Source organism: Cebus imitator, unplaced genomic scaffold (assembly GCF_001604975.1).
Source record: "Cebus imitator isolate Cc_AM_T3 unplaced genomic scaffold, Cebus_imitator-1.0 Scaffold734, whole genome shotgun sequence".
In the NCBI taxonomy this organism is placed as follows: domain Eukaryota; kingdom Metazoa; phylum Chordata; class Mammalia; order Primates; family Cebidae; genus Cebus; species Cebus imitator.
In genome coordinates this window covers 508,335-525,670 of record NW_016108049.1, presented here as the reverse complement: position 1 = coordinate 525,670, position 17,336 = coordinate 508,335, and the positions used below count along the sequence as shown (strand labels likewise).

General features: G+C 40.7%; 1 protein-coding gene across 1 annotated transcript in view; it reads right to left on the bottom strand.

Moving 5' to 3' along the window:
- Positions 1-336: 336 nt before the first annotated feature.
- BMPER (BMP binding endothelial regulator) overlaps positions 337-17,336 on the bottom strand; it is a 235,546-nt gene continuing 218,546 nt past the window's right edge. The window contains exons 15-16 of the mRNA XM_017519293.2: positions 10,108-10,238; positions 337-655 (exon numbers count right to left, since the gene is read on the bottom strand). Of these exons, the coding sequence (XP_017374782.1) occupies positions 474-655; positions 10,108-10,238 (313 nt within the window). The 3' untranslated portion in view covers positions 337-473. The remainder of the gene's footprint in view (positions 656-10,107; positions 10,239-17,336) is intronic.

The following is a 17,336-nucleotide window of genomic DNA, read 5'->3' as shown; positions in this document are numbered from 1 at the left end:
GTGCCCTTCCCCAGAGAAACACATTTCCCACTCAATTACAAATCCTGACTCAAAGCTAAAATTAATACAGGCAGGCAATTGAGGGTTCTTAGAAAACTTCCTTAAAAATGACAAATGTATGTGATGTTAACACTATCCAATGTATCTGCATGCCACCACATTAAATTAAAAACACCTGGTGTATTTATACAACATGTTCAATGGCTTACAGATTAGAATCCTAGAAACAATACATGTCTTATAGCAAAAAATATACATATAATAATTCCCCTATCATTTATATAAATGATGAAATGTTTTTGAATATATCTATATATATACACATATATACTCTGTGTGTGTGTGTGTGTGTGTGTGTGTGTGTGTGTGTGTGTTTACAGAATCAGGCACGCAAATACTGCAGTCCTTCATTGGCTCTTCCGCTTCAGTGTCAAAATCACCAGGTTTCAAAGTCTTAAGGATCGAAACAAAGGTCACCGCTGGGGACAAAGGACTGGTTTGATGCACCTGCCCTTGTGAAGGACCAAGTTTGCTGGACAGTGGCAACCAGCAACGCACGGCTTGTTGCAAGGACCAATTTCATTCCAGTTGTCACAGGTCTTGATACATCCTGGGCCACAGGTATCGTACACAGCACCATGCTTACACTGCGTGGCTGAAAAACAGAAGGAGACAAAGGCATGACATGGAGAAAGGCCCCATTAATTTACCCTCAGCCTGACGCCATTCCTGCAGGCTCATGTCACGGCGTAGACCTTTCCATAGCACAGGCGCAGATTTGCATTTTAGCAAGAGAATTACAAACATCCAACATTCCTCACACACTCTGGGAATCACCTACATCTATAAAAACAAACGTAGCTAGATCTGAATAAGAATTTATCTTATTCTGAGATAAGATAAACTATAAATGTGTAAGTCTACAGGAAAATCTTTAAGGCTATGTAGTTATTGTACAAATAACTAAATAGTATAAAACATGTGCTGCAAATAGTCCTCTCAGCTATTGAGCTGTGATGAATAGGAATATTTTTGTGCAACTACATTGATATTCAAATATATGAAATTACACACAAAGAAAAGACCTACCAAGGATAGTGAAAATGTGTGACATATTTTAATCAATGTGGTTGTGTGTTAAATCAATAAATTTAAGGCATGTTGGGGCAAGATTGGGACAAGCAAAATAGACAAAAGTCAGATGTGTGACTGCAGGGAGGACAGTGGCTGGCTGGGTCATATGACGTTGCCATGTCACAGCCAATTTACTGTCTTTATTGACTTAGAGGCAAAGTGATTTTGACAAAATCCTGAGAGATCCTGAAAATTCATGACTAGACTTGTCAGAAAAACATAATGCAAACATGCTGGAAGTTTTGTGACACACAGACTTTTCCATCTGAGTTATATCTAGTGACAGTTGAAGGGGCCACCCCTCATTTCTCAAGAATAGGAATGTTGACACAAGTAGCAATTTAGAGCAGGAACCCTCCAAGAACACCAGTAACAATTCAATCTTCATTTAAAGTTGCTTTGAACAAAAGTAACAACAATGGAAGACATTCTCAGCTTAAACACCTCTGTTGGTTACGCTGTTTGCAGAATAATACCTGGTGAGGAATCGCGAAATTGTAAAATTTAAAGGTAGAACTGGTTTGCCAGCAAATGGGCCTCACTTTGAGTCTTTCAAGTTATGCAATTAGAGTTGCCACAAAATGTTGGTGTTTGGTCATATTTAACTAACAAAGTTAATGAGCACCATAAAATAAATCCTATGAAGGCTTCTCAAATATCCATTACACTGGTTAAAAACAAATGAGAGGGCACATTCTATCCAAACAGTAATCAGTGACCTTTTATCGCCTCTTACTTACTATTCAAAACCCGAGTTGTATAAAACATAACATTTAAATAAAATGGACTTTACTTGACCCTATAATCAACATTTTTCTGTATAGACTCATATTAAGCACTGCCATATTATTTATTTATCCCTGCTCCAACTGTTAATGAAACCATTGACTCTTGGTAAACACCTGCTCTGAACAAAGCCCCTATACAAGATGCTTTGGGGATAGAGGTAAATGACATGGCTGCTGTCTGATACACCAGTACAGGGATGAGTTAGTACCAGCTCATTACCAGCCAATGATATTGAAACGCCCCACGTAACCTATGCCTTATTGATTCCTGTGCCTGGCTTGCTCTCAGCTTTCTGAGGTGTCTTTTCAAAGGTAACTTCCTATTCAAAATAGCATTTTCATATTCCCTACCTCTTTCCCTATTTATGTCTTCTTTACACATACCACTACCTGACATTGTATCATATTTACTCTGTCTTCCAACACTACAATGTAAGCTCCCTGAGGGTGGAGATTTTGTCTGGTCCCTCACTTTATCATTAGCACACACATTTTCTGGAACATGGCGAGCATTAGATATGGAAGCCAGCAATAAATATTTGCTCAATAAAGCTGTTATGAAACAGACATAACCACAACAGAGAGGGGATTGGAATTTTCCATTTGCACCTCAGGATCTGTCCTCTACCCCTCTGTGATCTGTGCCCTTGCTCTTTTCTACAGATGACATCAATGGGCTCCCTTGTGAATGGTGGACTCCAGTGCCTTGATCTGGTGCCATTATCTAGCTTGATGAATGTCACCACCATTCACGCCGCCGTCTACTCTTCTCAACTGAGTTTCCAACCTTTTCAACTGAATTCCCACCTCTTCTGTGTGGATGAGATGGATGTTCCTTGACTGATACGCAGAGCACCTGCTGCTTATCCCATCACTGTATTTATAACATGAGATTGTAGTCACCAGTTTCATCCTCTCATACTCCTCTCTCTCTACACACACACCAACTAAAATATAGGCTACTAGAGGGGAATGCTGCCCTGTTTATTTACTTTTCTGCAGGGGTATGGTGTTTAACATTTAGTAGATACACAGGGGACTATTGAGAGATTGAGTGAACGGATACGTGGATAAGTGAGTGGGTAGATGGACATAACCCCTCCTTAAAGTCTCTCAATTTAGGCTTCTCTGGTAATCTTTTGTCTTTTCACAGATCCCTTCAAAGTCCTCTTCTTTTCTCTTCTCAGTGACTAACAGAATACCCTATACATATACATCCAAGCTGAGTATCATATTTACACACAGTAATTGTATTCATGTGTTGTTATGCTTTGGTAGACTAATGGTGGTCACAACTAGAAGTTAGAATCACCTGGGAAACTGCCTAATGCCCAGACTTCAATCCAGATCAATTGCATTAGAACCCCTGAAGGTGGGATCAGGATATCAGTAAGAAAACAAAACAAAACACTTCCTTTTCCTTCCGACCCTGCCCCACACTGGTGATTCTAATGAGTGGCTGAGATTGACATTTGATCCTGCAAACAAACCCTACATTTATGCTTCACTCAGAGACTCATTCCTTTTTAGCAACCGAGAAGAAAACTATTTCCAAAGTAGAATTAGGTCCTACTATTTCCCATCCTCTTCTCCCTCAAGCCCTACTGGGGTACTTCCCCATCCCAGAGCCCTCACCCTCTTTTGGCGTTGGATTTAGGTCATCTGCAGGAGCACCCTAAACTCACCCCTCACTGCCTCTTCTCATGTGCACCCATCCTGGATTTGCCATTCTTCTTTTCTGCCCCATCTTTCAGAACTTGCCCTGCTCTTTGTCTCCTAGCACAGTAATCTTCTCCCTGTCTAACAACAACAACAAAAATATTCCCTAATCCATCAGATTTATTTTCTTTTTCCTTTCACCTCCAAACATTGTGGAAGAATTTACAGTCTTGTTAGCCTAGTTGCCTGCAATTAATTAACGTTGACAGCTCATCTTCCTCACCCACCCCTTGGTCGAAGCAGTTCCCTCCAAAGTTTTCACTAATGTCCATATCCACTGACATCTTGGCAACTCCCATTTTCCCAGGACAACTCTGCAAAATATTTGGTCTTTGTGTCCATTTTATCTTATGACACGGAACTCTCTTGGTTCTTCTGTTGACTCCTGGAGAAGACCGTCTCTCTTGAGTTTCTTTGCCTACTTCCTAGCATTAAATGTTCACATTACCTCCTGGAATCTCCCCGACACTGTTTTCTCTTCGATCTCTGTCTTCCTTAATTACTACAGTTTTATCTCTTTCTTCCAGTTAGAGACCTCTGAAATCTGTTACCATTAGTTCTGACTCTTTTTCCAGTCTATCAGTTTTATTACAATGCAGATGTCCCCTCCTTCAAAGAGTTTCTGGATATTCCCCCAAGTTGCCTTCTCTCTGCAACCCATAGTACTTTTCATGATAATAGTTATTGGCTTATTTGCTTTAATTCCCCAATTATAGTACAGCTATAGTTCTTAGTCAGAGATACTCATAAGAGTCCCCTGAGGTGCTTTGAAAAAATATTTATTTCTCAGCTTATCCCTAAAGGTTTTTGCTCTGAGTCTGCAGTAGCTATTGATTTTAAAGCTTCTGGGGGTCACTGTGACATCTGTGTAGTTATTGATTTTAAAGGTTCTGGGGGTCACTGTGACAATCACCCGCAGTTGAAGAGAGCATATCACTGAGGCCTGGGCTCCTGAGGGCAGGATTCTTGTCTTCTGTAACCAAAGGTTCTGACACAGGGACAGGCACCGGGGAGCAGCTCAATGCATGCCTCCTGGATGAGGATTTCATATTAATGGCATTCAATCCATCATTCCTTTTTCCAGTGTGGATTTCATTTGGGCAGTCTTGAGTTCATTCTCCACTCCGCTGCTTCCAGAATGCATCTTTCAACTCACCTTACCCTATAGAGGCTTTGCTGCCCTTTGAGTCTTGCAAGGATTCCTCGTAGTATAAAAACTTCTCAATAGCATTTCTTCTTTCCCATCACATTCTTTGTGTTTCCCTGACTATCCTCTCGCTATGAACTCTCCCATGTCTTCTCCTCTCTCTGACCTCTCAATTCTGTCTTCTAGTTCTACCTTTCAACTTCTTCTGAGGCATTTTACATTTTGATTTTTAAAGACTGATATGTCCCTCACAGTCTACAAGCCAAAAGTAGACTGCAGAAAATGAAAACTACTAGAGAAAAAAAAAAAAAGATTTTTCTCTCTTGTATTATCCTTCCTCATCTCCAATTCAATTCAGATTAAATCAATAAACATCCACGGAGTATCTATGTGCCAGGCTTTCTCTTAAGCCTGGGGAATAAAATGTGATCAGTTATCATCTCTGTCCTCCAGTTATAGAAGGTTGGGCTTATAACCAAATAGGTAAAGCTGATGTATAAATAGATTCTTAATAAAATATAAGATGTGTCACATCAGACAATGAGAACAAAGTACAGGAGAAGAGTTAAGAGAGAAAGACATTAGCTCAGTGCTGAGAGTTGGGTAGAGATCAAGGAAAACTTCAGAGAATGGATCCTGTGTATCAAGTGAGCAAACTTGTCAGACAGACAATGACAGGAAGAGCTTCTCAGATACATGGAACAGCAGAAACAAAGGTGGGGGTGCAGGCAGCAGCAAGGTACTGTGGCTTAATCAGAGAAGGGTGGATCCTTGGTTTAGGGGGTTAGAAGCATGGACCTTGAGGAGGGTGAGCAGTAGGAGATAGAGGCAGAGAAGTAAGCAGGGGTCAGAGAACACAAATGACCCCACAAGCCTTGGCAAACGGAAGCCTTGGAATGTTTTAAGCTGTGGAGTGACATCATCAGATTTGCCTTTAATTCAGCACAACGTTTAGATGATCCTAGAACACTAACACTAACCTGAACCCTCATTTACCCTCTGTGAATTCAGTCGTTTTTTCAAACTTATAAAAGGCGTACGATCATTTCTTACAACATAGGCGTAATTTGATTTGCACACATGCATTTTAAAGGATTTATTTGGCTAAACAGTATAACAACAACAACAACAGGGATCTGCCAAAGTGGTGAGAGTTAGAGTGCATTTATTCTCCGAGGGGCATTCAAACAGCCATAGGTGAAACATAAAAACATTATGTGCTGGCTTTACCAATACATTCAAGCAGCATGGCTCTGTGACTTCCGGAACTCAACCCTCTCTGCATCCCCCTACAGGCTGCTGAAGGTCACAGTATCTGACTTTATCTCTTGAACTTTTACAGGAGGCATCCAATCAGTCAAGAAAAATCTCAGTGTATATAAGTAGGGCAGAGTTGCTGCAGGGAAGGAGCTAGAACCATCTGGGGTTTATAGAATCAAATAAAGAAGGAGAAAACTGTTCACAAGCCCAGCAGACCATCCACTGTGCCGCAGAAAGACACAAACACCCACGTTTCCAGCACCTTTTCCATGTATAAAATGTATTATGGAATGTGCAGTGACAATTAGTATCAGTAATAAGCAGGTGGCAGACATTCTGCTAAGGACAACAATGTAAGAGACAGCAGACAAGATCACAACAAATTTAGAGTCAGAAGGTACCAAGTAACAACCACCAGTGATAGGGGACAAACAAACAGAAATTGCAAAGTCACCAAGGTGACTAAGATTTAGCTACATGTTTGGATGAATTAGTTGACACTAATATAAGCACATAAATATGCATTGTTTTTTTCCCACCATGCTCTTGGGTCTTTGTGTTATCGTAATGATTAATAAAATGTGATCAGATATCATCTCTGTCCTTAATCATAATGATTAAGGATGGGGCAACTATGCAAGCTGAACTGGGTCCAACTCCCAGCTCCTCACTTCCTAGCTCTGTGAATTTCAGCAAATTACTGAACTATTTTAAGTCTCAATGTCCTTATCAGTAAAATGCGAGTAATATAATATTACCATATAAAGTATTATTGGAATTATTAAGATAAAATATAATGTGAAATGCTAGTATAGTCCTTGGGCAAAAGGACGTTTAAAAAGGGTGTATAGTAATAGAAATGGTTATTATTAAACTTTTACATACTTTCACTATAGCTCTTAGCATATTACATTTTATTTAGTAATTCGCATGCTAAATTAGTTCTTCATGCTATAGGTAGTGGAGGTATATTGTGTCTGTAGTCATAACAGTGTTTAAAATCCAGGTTAGACTTTAAAATGTCACTAGTTCATTATGAGTTTCTTGCCTGACTGACTTCTTATATGTTCAACTTCCTAACTTTTTCTCTGGAAGATTTCTCTTCTTTGTCTTATGTGGCCTTAGGTGCTGTCATGAGTCAAAGGACCTGGGAGCTGAAAACAAGTAAAGAGGACTCTTATAGTCTTCAATATTCTAGATGAATCTGAACCGAATCTACTGAGAGATGCTACAGATCTCTGTAAATTTATTTCTTCATGTACCAACTGTCAGTCTCTGGAAGTCCGTAAAGTGTGTGTATGTGTGTGTGTGTGTGTGTGTGTGTGTGTGTGTGTGTGAGAGAGAGAGAGAGAGAGAGAGAGAGAGAGAGAGAGAGAGAGTATGTCTAAAACGTTCCCCTCCCACTGAACTTCATTCAACGGAGTTATACTTCACCCAGATGGCTAAACTAAGAAGAAGTAAATGGAATCTTTCAGGAGCCATATTTCTTTTCCATTAGAAAAGTAATTTCAGCTCCAGAGACTCAGTTTCTGAAATCAAGATGCTGACTTGAAATGTGTAGTCCTCAGATGCAATGTGTGCACTGAAATGGTGCTAAGTATAGCTCTGGGCCAGGCAGAAAAGGCTCATATATCCTATATCTACACAATCACAACCATAGCACTACCACAGCTAATAAAATTAATAGAATCCTGCTGAGCGCTGCATTATACCAGGATAGACGGCTGCATGGGTGCTTGACTTCATTTATTTATTCATTTTCTGGTAGATTCAAGGAATGGGGGATTCAAAATAAAGGGTGCTAGGAGCCTTCAAGATGGCTGGAAGGACCCAGTTCCTCAAAAACCTTACCCTTGCATATTCTACCCAGCACTGATGCGTCAGGTTACAGGTCGGCCATTTGCCTCACCTTTCAGCAGCCTCAGCCACACTGTAAGTGAATTATGTTTATTAAATTAATACCTCTCTGAGAAGGGCAGCATTGATAGAACAGCTCACTTGCTATGGAAAGGTGAACTCTGATATAAAGATTGGACTTGGGTTTGCAGAGGAGGGGGCGCAGCCAAAACAGAAGGCAGAGGAAAGTGAAAGGGCTTTGGTGCTTTTTGAAAAACACAGACTAGTGGCTGAACCAAGGGGCAGCTGAGGAAGCTTCAGCAACCCCCAAATATCCACCATCCTATGTTCCCGAAGCAACCCAAGTAAACACACAAACTAACTCAGGAGTTTCAACACTGGTTGCAGGTCAGAATCGCCTGGGGTGTTTTAACAGGTACACAAGGTCAATTGAAGCAAGAGGTCACGGCATAGGGCACAGGCTTAGGTTCCCCGGTTTATTTTTTAAGCTCCCAGGGTGATTCCAATGTCCAGCTAGGTTATGACTCACAGGTCTCAGTGAATGTGATATCTGTACACTGCAATCACAGCTTCAAGGCAATTCTTCTTGACCCTTCTTTTAACCAGATGACCACTCTTATCTTCAGCCAATGTAGACATTGTGGAGCCAGCAATGGCATGAATGGCCTTCTTTTCTGAGATGTGAGCTAAAGCTACTAGGACTAGGATAGTATGCTGAAAATCCCAGTCTCTTTATTTCAGGCAAATCCAGCCCTTTAAAGATAAAAATTTGCCAGTCCTTGAACTAAATGACAACTATTCAGCCATTTCTCCTTCAAATTTCGATTGAGCATCTTCTATGAGTTGGATACTCTTTGAGATGCTTCACCCACATATCACTAACGTTTGTAACTATATACCAGGTTATTATTGTAAAATTGCAAATTTCCAAAATCTAGTCTCTCTCCCCTCTTCTCCAAAAGCACAGCCAGTGTCTTATTCCAAGCCGCCATCAGCTTTTCATCAGGACTATCACAATAGCCTCCTGTCTAGTACCCTGGTTTCAATCTTGTCCCCTTCCAATCTATTCTCTATCTAGCATCCAGGGTCATCTTTGAGAAGCAGAAAGAGGCTAGCTTAAAAGCTATCAGAGGCTTCCACTTCTCTTGGAATAAAAGCTAGACTCCTTTCCAAGCCCCGCCAAGTCCTGCGTGGTTCAGCTCCTGCTCCTGCCCTACCTTCCTCTTGCGCCCCTCTTCCCCTTGCCCACCAGGCTCAAACCACACTGACTCCTCTCCACTTTGAGAGCATGCTAATAATTTTTCTCCTGCCTTATGCCATCAAACATGTTTCTTCTGCCATCAAACATGTTTCTTCTGCATAGAATGCTTGCCCTCCCTTCACTTCTTCAGGGCTAGGCTGAAATAGCACCTGCACAGAGAAGCTTCCCTCTTCAGCCCATCTCAGCCCTCTCCAATTGTTTTGTTATCACTCTACCCTGTTTGTTTCCTTCCTTATACTTACCATCATTTGCAAATATTTATTGTAGAGTTATGTTTCTCTCTGTTTCTCCCACTAGGCTGCCAGTGCATCAACAACCAGGGCTTCATCTCTTATATTCATAAAAGTACCCACAGTGTCAGAACAATGCCCGGTACCTAGCCATTTTGTAGCAAATATTTCTTGGATGAATAAAGGAATCCATTTTACAGATATCAAATAAGCTAATTAACTTGCCTGAGGCGAAAGAGCTATTAAAAACTATTATAGGAATCTCTCAGAGGGAAAAAAAGAAAAACATGCTACTAGGCTTTGTATAACAATCTCTTTAAAAAAACTATCATGTTTATCCTGAAGACCTTAAATGACTGTAATTGTCCCAAATCTCCTTTGCTTCACACATAACCTAAGCCACAGCTATGACCGTCCATGAGCTAAGTATATCCAGCTGGTAGTTTGAGGTCGAGAGGATTTTGCAACAGTGGAAATCCTTAAATTGCTTAAATATGCTTGTCATAAAGCATTTATCTTAAGTGCTGTCTACGTTGCCCAGTGGGAAGCCCCTGTGTTTTATCAAGTTGAAATCTAGCTGGGCTACCAATGGGATTTTCCTTTGGCAAGGGGGCAAGCAGCCATTCACATCAGCATCCACAAGTTTCCTCCATTGCCATCTTGGGCATTGCAATAAACTTCTGATGGGTGGATCCACCAGGACTTTCTTACCTGCACAATTCTTCTGAGGCTCCCAGTGGACTTTGATGCCCTCTCTCTGGCAGGCCCGGGTATATGCCAGGAATGACTCGCAGTAACAGTTTTTATGGACTGGACATTCACACATGTCTGTCACACAGGACCTATAGGACCCAATAGAGAGATATAAACATTTTAAAATATCAGACCATAAACAATCTAAATGTAACTTCAGAAAAGGCTATAGATGGGGAAACCTGATTGGCTTATTAAAATTTGTTATTTTAGGTTAGAAACCTAAATTGGCAAAATTCTGCATGAAACTTAACTACTGGATACCTCTGAACAATGTGATACTAGATTTCCTTTCTTCTAGAGCAAGATTATCCAATAGAACTTGCTGTAAGGATAGACACGTTCTGTCATCTCCACTGTGAAAAGCCACTGTCCATATTTGACTACTGAGCGCCTGGAATGTGGCTACCAAAACTAAGAAACCAAGTTTCTAATTTGCTTTAATTTTAATTAACTTAGATGTAAATAGCCCCACGGGCCTAATGGCTACCCCACTGGAATACCATTGCCATCTTGTGATGAACACTGACATAAAACTAATAGATTTTACTGCAATGTTTCCAAAAATGGTGACCAATTTGATGAAAACACAAAATCCCATAGCTTTCTGAAGACAGACAATTAGAATTCACTTCTATAATATCTTAGAATCTTAGTCTTTTAAAGAACACTGAATCTTCATTCTTTGGAATGTAAAGTGACAAATTCTAAATAAAGCAAACATTTCAGGGCTCTAATTAGACTGCACGATAAACGGGATTGAATCAAGGCCTCCACAGCTGAAATATGAAAACGATGGACCAGGACATAAATTGAATGGGAATGTGTGTAAATGCAAATTAACAAATTTGTAAACATGTTGACCACAAAGACATAATAATGGCCTCACATTAGTATGTAATATTAGTTTACAAAATGCTTTCACATCCAGCCTGTCACTGAATAGTAAACAAGGCATAATACAGCTTCTTGTTCTATTAATGAAGGGGTCATTTTACAAACAAATACATGGGCCCAAAGTCAGCACTTTGAAGTGGAAAAGAGTAAATTAAATTATATCTCTCAGCTTTGAAAGCAGTGTCCTTTTTATTATACCATACAACTCTCATCTTCTTCTTCCAGCAAATTTACTGCCTAACAGTTTCAAATTAACACTTATGCAAGAGGCTCCAATATTAATAAAATTAAACTATCCTTATATTTTTCATAACCTTGTTCAGCAAACTCCCTTCCTCACAGAAGCTATTTCAAGGCTTAACACAGAAAAAATAATATCCAAGAGTACAAGTTGCACTTATGATCTTGAAAAGTGATCATGACATTGCCATTGGATGTTAATAATGTCATTTTCCAAAGGTGTCGGACCTGTGTCAAACAGCAAAAACCATATTCAAGGAGCAATAGATCCACAGCGAACCCTCAAAGTTATTGCAGCCTAACACTCAAGGGCACAGCTTTGGGAAGTAGGAACTAACAGGAACAAAAGAAGAACAGATCTAAAGAGCCTCCTTCCATGTCATGGACTGAGAGATTATTTGATGAGTGATACCTAAGACACAATAACCAGGACAGAAAAAGTGATCTTTTTTTCTTTGTAGTAATAACAAAGTTTTGTTTGTTGTTTGTTTGTTTTGAGATGGACTTTTGCTCTTGTTGCCCAGGCTGGAGTGCCATGGCACAATCTTGGCTTACTGCAACCTCCACCTCCTGAGTTCAAGTAATTCTCTTGCCTCAGCCTTCCAAGTAGCTGGGATTATAGGAACCGACCACCATGCCTGGCTAATTTTTTGTATTTTTACTATAGACGGGGTTTCACCATGTTGGCCAGGTTGGTCTTGAACTCCTGACCTCAGATGATCCACCCACCTTGGCTTCCCAAAGTATGGGATTACAGGAGTGAGCCACTGCACCCGGCTCAAGGTTGTATTTCTTAATACCTTTTTCCACTTTTATTACAGAAATCCTGGGAAATCACCTTCACTAGCAAATGCATTCAGGCACTAAATACACAGTACTGTCTTTACACTGAGTAGAGCCTCTGGAATTCTAAAGAGAAGCCAAATAAAGCTTGTCCTTAAAATGGCGTCTAAACATCAATGAATGAATCCCGCTCAATGCCATTTCCCTTTGTTGTTTCAATTTTCATCTCAGAATAACCCACACCCATTGTATTCATGCTTAGACTTCACAGCAACGTTTTTGGCTGCCCCAGGTTCTAACCTCTAATGCCATTACTGCTTCACTTTCCCAGTAGAATTTGTTCCCCACCCTCTCTCCTGGCCCATGGGGGTGGGTCTTTTTCTATATACACAGCTCCCAATGCCAAGACATGGATGGAATGCCATCTCATGGGCCTAGTAAAATTATGGCACATATATGGGAAAAGGCTGGTCTCCGTGTGAGGAAATGTGTCCTTGGATTTGAACAAATGTCTATTGTATTTCTGTAAAATTCTGTGGACAATAAACAAATAAAATTTAATTTATTTGGGTAAGGGGATTGTTGTTGAATGTTTTCCTTCTTTTCTCTTGATTTCCACTTGCCTTATGAAGCTATTTACACAATTGAAGATATAGACAGCTAAATCCAATTCATCGAGGCTGTTGAGAGAGAATGTTTTAAGCACACATTTAATAATCACAGTATACACATACTTCCCTTCACCCACAGACAGACCCTTCTGTCTCCACAGACACAATCAATGATATGCCTTCACTGTAAAACTAAGGAAGATCTGAGCATTTTATATGATTAACCGCTCACTCAAGGGGAACAACAATGAGAGAAAAATTTTTGTCCAAGCCAGTACTTTACTTGAAAATGTTTTATATATTTTTAAAGGCTTGAAATATGTGTTTTGTCATGGAAGTTAAAAATTCAAGTGTTGTTTTTCACTTAGCAAGCTAATGATCTTTACACAAAATCATGAACAGAGCTTGTGAGAGAATGGAGAAGCAGCCAGCCCCCTGCTCCGCTGGCAGAGGTGTGAAACTGCCAGCTCTTATGCAGAGTGTTTTTCATGGACTGTCTCCTCCACTCCACGCAGCAATGGGATATGAGGCAGAGATTCCCACTGCTTCATTTAATAGATAGGGAAACTGAAGCTTGAAGAAGTTAACGTACTCAATTTCACATGGTTGATCATAGATCCAGAACTGCAAAACTAGGACTACACGTTGGTTTTTTCTAATCTCAGAACCCATATTCACAGTAACTATACATTAGATCTTTTTAGAAAGCAATTCAATTGAGTAATATTGATAAACAACCAAGAGAAGGTTCTTACTCTCCGATGAAAATTTTACACCTAAGGAAACAGTAATGCATGTGAACATAGGCTTCAAATCTAGGAATTTTCATCACAACGCTATTTACATTGAAAAAGAAAAAGGAAATAACTTGAATTGTCTATAATAAGGGCCCAGCTAAATAAATTCAGATGATTTCTATGATGAAACACCCTACAGCCATTACAACAATGTTTTGGAAACATATTTTTAAATATGAGAAAATGTTCAGGAAGGATTAACTGGGAAAAAAAAAAGGATAATAAAACTGTGTTTCAACATCATGTAATCACACAAGGAAAACAAGAATAACTGAGAACAGATACGACCAAATCCGCCAGACAGCCCAGGATGGTGGATTGTGCTTCTCTTTAATTTTCTTACCTGTATTTTCCACAGTGAATACATATCGCTTTTCTAAAAAGCTAACATCACAGTTTACTATTAAAACTACACAAAAGAATATCATGAAAGATATTAATATTTAAATCAGAATTTAGGAACGATAGTGGGAAAATAAAGAATGGGAGAAAATGAGAGTGTCTATTTGTAGGTCTTAATTATTCAACATTCCTCCAGCTAAAATCTTCCCATTCTGTGCCCTGTCAGCCTCCTGATAAAGACTTCAGCTGGATTCACTTTGCGTTGCCCTCACACTTGCATTTCATTGGCCTACTGATGGGTGGTGGAATAGATAATGGAATAATTATGCATGCTTCTGCTGCTTACAAATGTATTAAGAGAAAAATAAAAGCATCTTCAAATGCACTTCAAATTTTAGGGAGGGACAAAACTATTGTTATTCAACGATTCAATTTGTGTTTATCACACTTAATAATTCAGTGTGAGGAAAATCTAATTTGTGAACAGTGAAGTTTGAGTTTTTCTGTGTTTATGGAAGATTGTTGTCCTTTCCTTAATCAGTATGTACCTATAATCTACATTTATATTCATTTTATAGAATAAGTAGCAGAATTTTATCACTTCTGGGAGTGACTAGATTTATTGCTTTGGTGTCTCCAGTCTCATGACATTGTTCTGTCACAATTACGTTCTGTTTGATGGCGAGTTGGTCAGGAAACACAGCCGCCCACTGCTCCAGTGAGAAAACACAGGTCACATTACTCTGAGCTTTTCCAGGAAAGCTCTGCAGGTGAAGAGAGGCTGCCTGATTCTTTGGGTTTCTATTGTTACAAAATTGGCAAAATAACAAAGGAATCAGGCCAATGCAATTCCTTTAAAGCATACTGTCACAGGAGTTTCAAATTAATGTATCTAGAAATGGTTTCCTGATTCATCCGCCCCACTCCTGGCATCTTGCCTGGCAGCCAAGAGGTGCAGGCAGGACTCTTGCTCTGTATGGTTAACACAGCTGCTCAGTGCCACGACAAGGCAAGCGGAGTCCCAGAGCTGCTGCAGAGGCCCAGGGAGCTGGCAGCAGGCTGGGCAGCACTTTCTCACACACCCACTACCTCCTTTCTCTCAATGTTTGGTGTTTTTGTGTCATGTTTCGATGACTCCTTGAAGACATATTTTACCCTGTTCCTTATAGCACTCAGCACAATAGTGGGATTAGAACTGACCTGTGGTCAGTTCCCTCCATGAAATCCAACTAATCACGATTCAACTGCAGAGAAGACTTCAGAACTCTTTTCCCGCATCAAACTACAACTACTGCCTCCTGAAGACTCCACACCAGAAACCATTGGCCATGTGTGGTTATTTAAATTGGAATTTAAGTTAATTACCATTAAATAAAATTACAAGTTCAGTTTGTCAGTCCCATTGGCCACATTTCAAATGTTCAATGGCGGCAGGTGCCAGTAGCCCCCATACTGGACAGAGTAGACTGAGAACAATTCCATCACTGCAGAAAGTTCTGTTAGATGCTGCTGCCAAGAGTGCAGCTCCATCAGCACCGGGGAATCCCTTTCTGTCCTCCCAGAGGGATTTATAGGTGTACTGAGATTAGGATCAAGCTCATCTTCTGACCGGGCACCTACAGAAAAACAGTTCAAACTTCTTGGCATCAAATTCAATGTTCCTAGCAATCTGGAGTTCAGCCTACTTTTCTAACTCCACCTCTTTCTTCTCCACTCATTCTTTCACCAGGTCATAGAATGCCCCATCAACCCTTGGGCTTCCATCCACCTTGCTATTCCTGCCTTGAAGGCACTTCCGTGTCTTTTCCAAGGGAAAAATCTAATGTCTATCCTTTAAGACTTAATTCAAATCCCTCAGTGGTGTCTTCCAAGTGGCCGAAGGAAAGTTAGCCACTCCCCATGGGGTCCCATGTCCTTCATACCTTTCTTATTGCACAGATCCTTTGAAACATCACCTCTTTCCCTGTTGGGGGACAAGGACTGTGTCTGGCTCATCTAGCCCCAGCACAGGGCCTTGAACACATAGGTCAATAAATATTCAGTGAATTGTTCAAACACTGAACAAGAGTAAACTCATGGCCTTTTCCCAGCTTCCACAGGATTGGATAGCAGGACACTGATATCTGAAGGGCATGAATTCCATCCTTGCTCCCACTCTTTGGTCACTGTGTGGCCACTGCCTAATATGGCCAAGGCCACGGGGGCTGTTGGCCATAACAACCTCTGAACCAAGCTGCTTCTTTAAGAACCTTTCTGCTGTCATTTTCATTTTGAACCTCTTGCACGCCTCTCCCTATCTCAGGGGATTTTTTTTTTTTAAATTTACTGACTGGTGGAAAAAAGGATTTGATGAGATAATTCTGCTTTAATGATACATTTTCAATAAAGCACGTATTTGATATAAGAACAACCTACAGTTTTTCATGTTATTAAAAAGGCAAACCTCCAATACTGCTAAAATCAAAACATCAAACACATCTATGCTTCCTAGCAACAGCATATCCAAGTGGTTTCCCCTCTGCTTTCTCTGGCACAAGGGCCATGCCTGTCAGACAGAGGCAAGTGCCTCTGCTTCCCAGGCACAGTTTTGAATGACAGATGTATTACTCATTGGGAACTCTCCACACTACCTCTTGGAGAACAGAAGGGCAAGCCAGGAGTGGCAGGAGCCAGCTCCATCTCGGAGCCAGGTATCCAGAGTTCTGACTGTCCCTTCTGCCACCACAAAGGATCTTTGGCTGGACTATATTTGTCAATCTGAAGGTCAGCTTTCCTGGGAGCAATGGCAGGATCAAGGCAGAACTCAACAGTGCAAGCAAGATAGAAAGAAAACCACCAGGTGGTCATATGGCTTTCCTTGTTCCATATATCTAAGAAGGTCATAGAAGTGAGTGAAGGCATCTTAGGCTTATTGGTGCCTGAGCATCAATGGAAAACAGGGGAGGGAGAGGATGAGGGAGACAGAGTCCTGGCTCAGTGAGGAGAAGTGTGGTTAGCTATCACAAACCTATTAAAAAACTCACATTTTAATCCTTGAAATTCTGCCCTGATTTCCATAATCTGAGTTGCATGCAAATAACTAAAGGTAGTAGCCAACGTAGGAAGGCACGTCCATGTCACTTTATACCTATGAAAACAATTTCATCCAGTATCATGCTCTTTTCCTCAGTCCTACACAGGCACGTTCACACATTCATTCTTGTCCATCTGTGGAAGGGGTGTAATAAACACCACTCTCACATGGAAAACCTGGCTAGAAAGGTCAATCCTGGGAACTGTGAGGCTGCTTTATTGAGGTGTTAATGAAAGGGCAGCGCCATTCTGGTGAGCCAGCCAGTAAGGAGTTCCTGCTGCTCCCTCCACAGCCTTCCTGGGCCAGCCCCAGTTCAGCATCCCTGTGGCAACTGTCCATGCTGGCTTAAATATGGTTGAGGATAGTCCAGGTTCTATGGCTGCCTGGGGTGGCCAGGACAGAACAGCAAGTCCAGGCATTTTCATTAGCTTGTCGATTTCATAA